The following is an 11,693-nucleotide window of genomic DNA, read 5'->3' as shown; positions in this document are numbered from 1 at the left end:
TCATTTAAATGATTAGTGCTGCTTTTTTTTTTTTTTTTTTTTTAATATCATACTTTTCTTATTATCTATTGCCTTAATTAAATTATTTTGTCTTTTATATAAAACTACATTCTTACCTTGAGATTTCTTTTGTTCATTCCCTTTTGCTATATTTGACATGATTGGATTAGATTCATGTGCGATTGTTTTTAGGAATAACACAATATACTGCATCACGAAGCTCCACGAAGCAGGGATAATAGGTACAAGAATGTCCCTTTAAACCCACGTGAAAATAGCAGGGCGGGATCGATCATGGACACTTGATAAGAGATGAAATCAAAGCCATAAAAGATATTGTCATGTTATCTCTTTGTTAGGCATCCGCCTATAAATGAAGTCAATTTCTGATCATCGAATCAATTTGCGGGACCCTACAGATGCTCCTAAATCCTCCCTCCCCTACTTTGACATGTTCCTCTCAAGCCCATGTGAAAATATGATCGATAGACAATAATTATGGAGTGACTCCTACTAAAATCAGAGCCATAAAAAATACTACTGTCAGTTTGTAACATATTAATAATTTCTCATCTAATAACGGTCCTATTAATAACTCCGCAGACCCTCAACACACATAAAAATAGAATGAATAATGACGTTCTCGTGCATTCGAATTTAAGATACAAATTTTAAAATTTATCTATTAAATCAAAGATAAATAAAAAAAAAACATTTTCTTATTATCCATGTTAGCTTCTTGTCCATTATCCTGAAAATGTTCCAACATATATAATAAATTATTGGCACCCTAAATTCTCATATAATCTGCCAATTCCTAATAAATTATTGTGATCCAGAATTCTCATCGTTATGTCATATATGTAGCCGACCTTGACATGTTGTTCTCCTAAAATCCTGTGTAAAACTTCCATCAAATACGTTCATTCACCTTCTATCGCCAACTTCACACCCAGAAACTAAACCAGGAGGCAGGCAAGATGGCTGATTCAAAAACAAAACGCGGAAAAGGGAAAAAAACTAAAAAATCCTCGACGAGTGAGGATGGGGAGTCGTCTTTTGATGACTTGGAAAACGGGACCTCCGATACTTCCACACAGAATGGCTGCATCTACAGTGTTCCCAAGGCACTCGTCGAGGTCAGCGGCAAGAAATGGTTCGAGCCCCGCGTCGTCTCCATCGGGCACTACAACTGCAAGAACGACGCGAAACATAAACACATCCCAGTGAATCAAAATCACAAGCAGAAGGTCTGTCGTAGCATTCTACAGCCCCACCCCAAAAAACGCATGGAAGAATTGATGAAAATCATAAGCCCAGAAGTTGAAAAGATCGAGTTCATGTCCGAGAAGATCAAGAATCCCGAATTCCTCAAAATGCTGGTTCTTGATGGTTGTTTTATATTAGAATTGTTTCGAATACTTGGAAAATCGGAACCGAAAAAGATCGAGTCTGATCACCCTCTCGCCTCCGTGGCATGGGCAATACCATATTTCTACGGAGATCTTCTTCTGCTTGAGAATCAGATCCCCTTTGTTGTTCTGAAAAAGTTATTTGTGTAACGCCCCAAACCCGGTTGGCCTGGAGAATTACTACCTGTCTCTTAAGAACTTATTTTCCAACACAACTAAAAAGAAAACCCAAAACTTTAATAGCAAATCTCAATATCAAGAGTGCTAAACAACCACATTTAAAACTCCACAAAGTCATTACTGTAGCTAAAATAAACTAAGAAGTCCGAAATCTCCCGGTAGTCATGACAACCCAACCAATAATTTCATAAATCTCACTGAAACCCAAGATATAAATAAAACTCAAAGACATTAAAACTAAGAATATCAGAAGCCCTTCTTCTAACAACATCTCCTCAGCTTAAACACATTCAGCAATCTAATCCAGATCCTCAATTGGACTCTCCTCATCATCTGAAAAATATTATAATGATAGGGGGTGAGTTATCAACAACTCAGTAAGCAAAAAGCATATGCTAGCGTGCAAACATGAGCATTTACAAAGTATAGCATGCAGAACAAAATATTTTTCAGAGTTATCATGCAGAACAGAACATATTTTCAAAAGTAACAGAGCGATGGTTTTAAGACACGTACAACCCATAATACTTTGGCATAACATAAACTGAGTATCATCATCAGATCAAAACAGAGCATCAAACAGAGCAGAGACCATGTTTCACCCCCGTGGTAGGGTTGTGCTAACCCCGGTGGCCAAACCAGGCAGAGACAGAGGTGAAATCTTTCCTTTATTCTTCTCGGAGCCCCGAGTGTGCACACAGGAAAGACCACAATAAAACCACTTTGTTTCCAAAGTGGGTGCACTCAGAGACAGAGAAGTTGGTACCAACCCAAACAGAGCAGAGCATAACAGAGCAGAGCAGAGCAAAGCAGAGACAGAGTCAGATACGAAAAACCAGTACACCGTGCCAAAGGTTTTCAGATATTATATCAAAATAATACAGAGTACCAAAACAGAATCAGGCCGTTTACACACACTGAACACAAAAGTCAGAACATCTTTCTAACAATGCACAACTTTTCATATTCTCAATATCGCTCATTTTTCATATTTCAGAAACCACATGACAGAATTTAGCTCATGTCTACACAATGCATGTCAGAACACATTTTTCTCTTTTTTCGTACAGATTTCATGAGTATGCAAATAAACGACCGAGGTTGGTTTTGTTTTTCCCAAATTCTCATTTCACCACAAAAATATGCACAGTTTTCAGAAAATCAACCTCAGCCTCAATAATTTGTGTAAGGCCTAGCATAGGAACCCCGCTTACCTGGACTTCTTAGCCCTTTCAGAAATTTCCTCAAATATGTCGAGCAATTAACAATCGTCACCTATAAAATAATCAAGTAATTCTTATAAATTTCCAATCAACCACTTATTTCGATATTTAAACCTAAAAATACTAAAAGAACCTATTTTAAATCCACAAAACCTAAAATTCCCATAATTCCTAAAATATCATCCTTTCTAAAACCATCAATATTTACTTAATCCCCCTCACTATTATACTCTTAAGTCATTTCTAAATTGCATAATAATATTTTGCACATACTATGTACTTCTTAAAAATTTATACAATATCACTAATAAAATCTCAAATCTTTCTCTATTCCTTTATAAAAATAATGTATTTTAAAACAAAACCTACTAATATATATAAACCAAATCATGCTAAACTATAACTAGTCTGATATAAGGGTATTATAGGGATTAAACAAAACACTAAAGGGACCCCTTTCGGAAACAGAAAGGTTCATAAATCACAGATTAATTTCGTATGGAGCCATACTCACCGAGCGATGGAGGGCACAAAGGCGGCGAGCTGGGCAGTGGGCACGGTGGTTTCCGACGTGAAAGATGGCAGTTCGCAGTGGCTCACGGTAAAATAACACCGAGAGAGAGAGAGAGTTGTACGCATCATGCGGCGTGCATGGGGCTTCGGACGGTGGCGCTGGACATCACTGGGCGGTGGAGGCTTAATCTCCGGCGTTATCTGTTGCCGTTGACTGTGACGTCGCTGCCCAACTGAGGCTAGACATGGCTCTCGGTTTGGACGAGGATGCTCTGTCTCCAAGGCTTCAAAACAGAGCAACAGCAGTTTCCGCTTCCCACGGAAGTCGGTGATGGTGGCAACTGTTTGGGATATTTCTGAGGGTGTAGAGGAAGGCTACGGCTACTTCAGGTGCTGCGTCAAGGGTCTTCGTGGGGCTGGGTTGCGTAGGTAGTTTGGGGTGGCCAAGGTTCTGTTTCAGGGAGCAAAAACAGGGGAATATCGTGGTTTGCAACAGAGGCTACGGGAGGCATTGGGCGGCGGCTTCGTGTGGCTGGGCACGGTGGCTTATGGTTTCACAAGGGGCTGGGCCAGGGCCAGAGGCTTCCGTCGTGCAGGGGAAACTCACACGGGGGTGCAGGGGAAACTCACACGGGGGTGGTTTCCGTTCGGTTGAGCGCATACGGGCGTGGGCTTTTGTGATGGTGAGGTCGTGTAACTGGGCTGCAAACGAGGTCTAACGCCGTGGGTGTGGAGGTGTAGCGACAGCGACGGTACTGCATGGAGGTTGTGGAGGGTGGCGGCTTGTGGTGGATGATGCTTCTGTGCGTGCGTGGGGTGGAGATTGCCGTGGGAGTTTTAGCGGCAGTTAAAGGCTTCGTAAACTAACATGCAGGTACATATAAATATATATTGGCGATGGAAAACCCTAGAGAAAAGAGGGAGACGTGTGTGGGAGTGAAAGCTGAAAAATAGAGTCGTGAGTATGTGCAAGTCGTGGACGAAAGGAACACTACGGTGAAAAAAAGAACTATAGACGGAAAGAATGAAAGAAAAAAAAAAAACATGCAGGGAGAAAAATAAAATAAACAAAAATAAATAAATAACAAAATAAATAAATAATAAAAAAAAAGAGTTTGGTTGGATCCGGGTGTTACAATTTGAAACTTCCAAAATGCCTGATGAGGACTATCCTTTGTCCTTGCTTGCTTTGAGATTCTTTAACAAGGTAATGCGCAGATCCGAAGAAGATCTCGAAGAGATGAGCGAGAAAGTCGTGATCAATGACAGCTTGCATTTGCTGAACTTGGTTCGGTTAAGTTTTATCACCCGCGATCTAGATAAGCCACCGGCGACTGTGAAGAAAACAGAAACAGTACCGGCGATATACTGCATCACGAAGCTCCTCAAAGCAGGCATTAAGATCAAACTGCGTGAGGCGGCCGACAACTTCTTGGCTGTGAAATTCGACGAGGACAACGGAGTGATTGAGATGAACAAAATAACCCTCGACTACTTCATGCACTCTTTGTTGGTGAACTGTCGGGCATTCGAACAGTTGGACAACAAAAGCTCCAAGCACATCACAGTTTACGCCTATTTCTTGGACTGCTTAGTAAACACAGCCAAGGACGCCGAGTACCTTTACGAACACAACATCATTGACAGTGTGGACGTGCAATTCATCAACAAGTTGGGGAACGAGATGCATGTTGAAACCGACCAATTTTATTTATACGACATTTTCAGAAAGGTGGGCGATCGTTATAATAAACGGCAAGATGGCAAGATTGTAACGCCCCGTACCCGAGGGTCCGGAGAGTTAACTCATGTCACTAAAAAAAAAAAATCATTTTCCTTCCACATAGTACATATTCTAATCTTTCCCAATCGCACAAAATACTCATATATTTACATAAATTACTCCAGAATAACTATTCTAAGACGATACAAAATTTAATATAAATATCAATCTCCCAACAAATCACATCATCAGAGCACAACAAGCTTACTGAATGAAAATCCTCAATACCCATAGAAACCTTCTATGCTTAAACCATCATTCTTAACTCTTCTCACCCATGCTCCATATCATTGATCCTCAACTGAAACATTCAAATCATCTGAAAAATATTGTGGAGATAAGGGGTGAGTTATCAACAACTCAGTAAGCAGAGAACATATACTAGCATGTAAACATGAGCCTTTTCAGAAAGTTCAATATGCAGAAACAAAACATTTTATTTTTATATGCAGATCTCAGAAAACGTGTCATCAGAAAATCAGAGCGACTTTTCAAGCATTTCATACTCAAGTCAACAATTCATATTTGAGGATCCATTTCATATTCAAAAACGCTTTGGCATAACATAACTGAACATATTCATCTTATCATATCATATCATATACCATGTTTAACCCCCGTGGTAGGGTTGTGCTATCCCCGGTGGCCAAACCAGGCAGTATCATGTGGTGAACTTCCCTTTTTTCAATCTCGGAGCCCCGAGTGTGCACACAGGAAAGAACACGTAAAAAGACCACTTTGTTTCCAAAGTGGGTGCACTCATATCATATCATGGTGGTACCAACCATATCACGTGAACAGTATCATCATATCAGAACCATATTCAGAACAGATAAGTATGCCAAAGTTTTATCATATCCATATCATATCAAAACACGTGCGAAACATATTCATATCATTTCTATTTGATCAAAAACAGATCCATATCATTTCATATCACATGCATAAAAAATGTCAATGATATCATATTCGCTCTTTTGTATATTTCAGAAACATGTCACATATTGCTCATGTCTACACATTTCATGTCAACAACATTTCTTTTCTCTTTCATATGTATCTCATGAGGGAATGCAAAACATATACTGAGGTTGTTTTTCACTTTTTCTTTTTAAAACAACATGCACATTTTTACAAACCAACCTCAGTTCATTTCTTTTTATGCAAATCCAGCATAGGAACCCCGCTTACCTGGATTTCTTAGCTTTTCAAAAATTTCCTCAATAATGCCGAATCAAAATTAATCGTCGCCTATAAGATAATCACGTAAATTTTCATAAGTCTCCAATCAATCTCATATTTTGATATTCAAGCCTACACTTATAAAATAGACCATTTTTAATTCCTCAATCTCAAAATTCTCATTATTTTCAACATCACTTTCTAAACTCATCAATATCCGACTTCGACTAAACATTTAATTCTAACTTACTTAAAATTGAAGTGTAACTTTAAAATTCCTACTATATAATATAATTATATAAAAAAAATCAAATTCGAGTCTAACTACCCATATCTATAACAGTGAAATTTTAGCTTGCTAAAAACAAAAATCTCCGTCCAATAAAATTACTAAAACAGTTTATCAAACATAATAAATCACGTCTAATAAAATTAGACGGGTTTACCAAAATGACGTAAAACTATTTAATCTCAAGTCTTACTCGCTAAAAAAAAATAATTCACTAGGTTTAAACACTAATCAATAAAATTAAGTCTATAGGTATAAATCTTGTAGTTCATTGAAAGCCTCTCCAGAAATTAAAGTATGCCTTTAATAATAGGGGTAGAAAGGTCAAACCCGAAACACACCATTCTACCTACTGTATCCTCCGATATATATATACTAAATGTTTCTATTTTAAGCACTAATCACAACTACCGAACACAACCTGCAAGGCTCAAGCGGGAGTTGCGACAGAACTCACCCACGACCAAACGAGGCAGTGACACCATGGGAGTGCAACGAAGGCTGGGCTGAGTCGGTGATGATGTCCTCGACAGCGTTGCACGGGGAGAGAGATAGAGAGAGCTGAAACCGAGAGAGAGAGAGAGCTGAAACCGAGCAGTAAAAAAAAAATGAGAGAAGAGGTGGAGTGGAAGATATGGGGAGGGAGTGTCCGTGGCTTACCGAGGGGCAGAGGTGGCACGCGGAGGACTGATGGTGGTGCGACGATGGCTGGCGGTGAGGATTGCCAAGTAGGCAGCACACGGATGGAGGGAGAATTCCTCTGTTTTTAGGCGTGAAAACAGGGGAGGGGCTCTTAATCCAGTGGCTGAGAAACCGGACGTGGAACCCGGAGGGACGGTGGCGCACGGCTAGGGGAGGGACTCCGAGTGCATGAGCTACTGGCGAGACTGTGTGTGGAGGAGTTGCTGCACGGAAGTGACTCTGCGGGTGGCCGATTGATGTTGCAGACCGAGGCTTCGGTTTGGTGTTTTGCAGAGAACCCGTGGTCTTCTGTGAAGAGGGAACCGAGCGGCACTTAGCCTAGGGTTGTAGTTGCTTCATATATATATATAGACCAAAATAGAAAGTAGATCAAACCTAAATAAAAGGGAAGAAAAACATGCACGAAAATGGAAACGAACCGTGCGATGCGTGGCATGGCGTGAACCCGTGAAACTATTTCTGAACATGTGAACCCCATGCATGGGTCCAGTAATGCTGGGTCTTACAAAGATGGCAAAAAAAGGGAAAAAAATTAAAAAATCCTCGACTAGTGAGGATGGGGAGTCGTCTTCTGATGACTTGGAAAAAGGGGCCTTCGATACTTCCACACAGAATTGCTGCATCTATAGTGTTCCCAAGGCACTCGTCGAGATCAGCGGCGAAAAATGGTTCGAGCCCCGCGTCGTCTCCATCGGGCACTACAACTGCAAGAACGACGCGAAACACAAACGCCTCCAAGTGATACAAAATCACAAGCAGGAGTTCTGTAGCAATATTCTACAGCCCCACCCCAAAAAACGCATGGAAGAATTGATGGAAATCATACTTCCAGAAGTTCAAAAGATCGAGCTCATGTCCGAGAAGATCAACGATCCCGAATTCCTCAAAATGCTGGTTCTTGATGGTTGTTTTATATTAGAATTGTTTCGAGTACTTGGAAAATTGGAAAAGGACGCGTCTAATCACCCTCTCGCTTCCGTGGCATGGGCAATACCACAGTTCTACGGGGATCTTCTTCTGCTTGAGAATCAGATCCCCTTTGTTGTTCTGAAAAAGTTATTTGAAACTTCGAAAATGCCTGATGAGGACTATCCTTTGTCCTTGCTTGCTTTGAGATTCTTTAACAAGGTAATGCGCAGATCCGAAGACGATCTCGAAAAGATGAGCAATAATCTCAATGACAGCTTGCATTTGCTGGACTTAGTTCGGGGAAGTTTTATCACCCCCGATCTAGATCAGCCACCAGAGGAGAAAAAACCAGTACCGGTGATATACTGCATCACGAAGCTCCTCAAAGCGGGGATTAAGATCAAACTGCGTGAGGCGGCCGACAACTTCTTGGCTGTGAAATTCAACGAGGACAACGGAGTGATTGAGATGCCCAAAATAACTGTCGACTACTTCATGCACTCTTTCGTGGTGAACTGTCGGGCATTCGAGCAGTTGGACAACAAAAGCTCTAAGCACATTGTTGTACCAAAACCATCCAGAAACACACTCAAACACAAGATAGAGACAATATGTAAGTGGTTCGGCAACTTGCCTACATCCACTGTAACGGAAACAATATATTTCGAAATTTCTTCAAAATATACAAACTCTAACAAAACTATCTCTACACTGCATTCTTTGGATTTCCACACACATTTCGTTTACAACTGATCTCCTTTTATAGGAGAAAGCTCAGGGGACAAACTAATCTACAGCCACCACTATTGACAATTTGAGACACTTGTTGGGAGATATTTCTGATATTTTGGAGACACCATAAATGCTTGAGGACAAGCTTAATTTATGGTGCAGCTTTACAAGACAATTTCACATTCATATTCACACATTGGGTTGATATTTAACAATCACCCCCTCCACCCATGTGTGTCATATTTAAAGCTGCTGCAAACTGATGCTTCCTTCAAATGATTTCACCCCCTCGTTAAAATACTCATTATATCTGCCATGAGAGATTTCCGCTATCAAATGCGCCCTAAGGCACCAATGCACCTGAAGGTGCTCAGCAGTGTGTGATATTGATTAATTCCAAACAGTGTTGGAATTTGATCCCTGTGACGACTTTCGTCAACATATCTGCTGGATTGTCTTCAGTGCCAATCTTCTGAAGTAGAATGTCCCCTTCATCTAATATCTCACGTATGAAGTGAAAGCGGACATCTATATGCTTTGTTCGAGAATGATACACTTGGTTCTTGGCCAGATGAATTGCACTCTGACTGTCACAGTAAACGGTAACCTCTTGCTGTTTAAAGCCCAAATCTGTTACCAGTCCTTGTAACCAAATGGCTTCTTTCACGGCTTCTGTTACAGCCATGTATTCAGCCTCTGTTGAGGATAGTGCAATTGTAGACTGCAAGATAGATCGCCAACTAACTGGTCCTCCAGCCATAGTGAACACATATCCAGTTGTCGATCGTCGTTTGTCAAGATCACCAGCATAGTCTGAGTCAACATATCCAGTTACTAGACTATCTTCATTCTTCTCAAACTTTAAACCAAGATCTACGGTCCCTAGAATGTACCGTAGAATCCATTTAGCCGCATGCCAATGTGTCTTTCCAGGATTATGCATATATCGGCTAACTAAACTGACGGCCTGAGAGATATCAGGTCGTGTACACACCATGGCATACATTAAGCTTCCTACAACACTTGCATACGGGACATTCTTCATATAGTCCCGCTCTTCATCACTTTTAGGAGACTGCAATGCACTAAGTTTGAAATATGGGGCCATTGGAGTACTTACAGGTTTCGTCTTCAAGTTCATGTTGAAACGTTGTAGTACTCTCTCAAGATACTGCTTCTGAGTGAGGTGAACTGTGCTTTTCACCCTATCTCTATTAATCTCCATCCCCAATATTCTTCGTGCTTCTCCTAGATCTTTCATTTCAAATTCTTGACTCAATTGAGTTTTCAATCGATCTATCTCCACATTGCTTTTACATGCAATCAACATGTCATCTACATATAAAAGCAAATATATGAAAGATCCATTTGCAAGTTGTTTGAAATACACACAGTGATCGTATTGGCAACGAGTGTATTTCAAGTCAATCATGAAGTGGTCGAAGCGTTTGTACCACTGCCGAGGTGACTGCTTCAACCCATAGAGAGATTTCTTCAGTTTGCAAACCCATTTTTCTTTACCAGCTTCTTTAAAACCTTCTGGTTGGGACATATAAATCTCCTCCTCCAGATCACCATGTAAGAAAGCTGTCTTTACGTCAAGCTGGGCTAACTCAAGATCATGTTGTGCAACCAAAGCTAGCAATATCCGAATGGATGAGTGTTTTACAACAGGAGAGAATACTTCACTATAGTCAATTCCCTCTATCTGAGCGTAGCCCTTGGCTACCAATCTAGCTTTGAATCGCACACCACTTTTAGCAGCTTGATCATCTTTCTGATTAAAAACCCACTTGCAACCAATTGACTTCTTTCCATTTGGAAGCGGCACAAGCTCCCATGTCTGGTTCTTATGAAGAGACTGCATCTCCTCGCTCATTGCACTTTTCCATTCAGCCTGTTCACTAGACTGTATGGATTCTTTGTAAGTGGTTGGGATTTGATCTCCTTCAGCTGGCAGTGCATACGTCACAAAGTCTGCAAAACGTGCTGGTAAACGTGTCTCTCTTCTCGGCCTGTTTGTTGCAATCGATTCAGGTTGGCTTGGAGATATAGTGACCGGGCTATCAACTTCAAGTTGTCCATGCTCTCCATTAGCGACTCCTGATTCTTTTGGCGTAATAAACTTCACCTTCTGCGACTCACAAGATACTTCGCTATCATGGCTGCCTTCATGGGAGTCTTTATGCTCATGTGACTTGAGCATCTCAGACTCGTTGAATGTAACATCTCTACTGATTATTACCTTCTTTGACTCTATGCACCAGAGTCTATACCCTTTTACACCAATACTAAAGCCTAAGAATTTTGCTTTCTTAGCTCTAGGATCAAGCTTACTTTCTTTAGCATGATAGTAAGCTGGGCATCCAAAAATATGTAAAGAGTCATAATCAGTAGCATGTGTACCTTTCCACATTTCAATGGGTGTCTTCCCGCCATTGGCAGCTGCGGGTAATCGGTTGATGAGGTGGCATGCATACGTCACAGCTTCAGCCCAAAATTGTTTACTGAATCCAGCATCCAGTAACATGCACCGTACTTTCTCTAGTAAAGTACGATTCATTCGTTCTGCCACACCGTTTTGTTGCGGTGTTCCTCGTACAGTGAAGTGTCTTACAATTCCCTCTTTTCGGCATACTTCCATGAAGGGGTCTAGAGTGTATTCACCTCCATTATCAGATCTAAGCCTTTTTATCTTCCTCCCGGTTTGAGTCTCGATCATTTTCTTCCAATCAAGGAAGATCTTCAACACTTCATCTTTATGCTTC

The 11,693-nt window shown here is 40.8% G+C and overlaps 2 protein-coding genes across 2 annotated transcripts; both read left to right on the top strand.

Moving 5' to 3' along the window:
* Positions 1 to 841: 841 nt before the first annotated feature.
* Positions 842 to 7,601, top strand: LOC109012927 (UPF0481 protein At3g47200-like). The gene is made up of 3 exons (XM_035686218.1): positions 842 to 1,554; positions 4,468 to 5,060; positions 7,530 to 7,601. The coding sequence occupies exons 1-3, from the start codon at positions 981 to 983 to the stop codon at positions 7,599 to 7,601; spliced, it is 1,239 nt and encodes a 412-aa protein (XP_035542111.1). The 5' UTR covers positions 842 to 980.
* A 193-nt stretch (positions 7,602 to 7,794) lies between these two features.
* On the top strand, positions 7,795 to 8,946 carry LOC118344815 (UPF0481 protein At3g47200-like). The gene has a single exon (XM_035686216.1). The coding sequence runs from the start codon at positions 7,795 to 7,797 to the stop codon at positions 8,944 to 8,946; it is 1,152 nt and encodes a 383-aa protein (XP_035542109.1).
* Positions 8,947 to 11,693: the final 2,747 nt, after the last annotated feature.

The sequence above is a fragment of the Juglans regia genome, chromosome 16, assembly GCF_001411555.2.
Source record: "Juglans regia cultivar Chandler chromosome 16, Walnut 2.0, whole genome shotgun sequence".
Classification (NCBI taxonomy): Eukaryota; Viridiplantae; Streptophyta; class Magnoliopsida; order Fagales; family Juglandaceae; genus Juglans; species Juglans regia.
The sequence above is the reverse complement of the archived record's forward strand: the minus strand, read 5'-3'. Positions and strand labels throughout refer to the sequence as shown.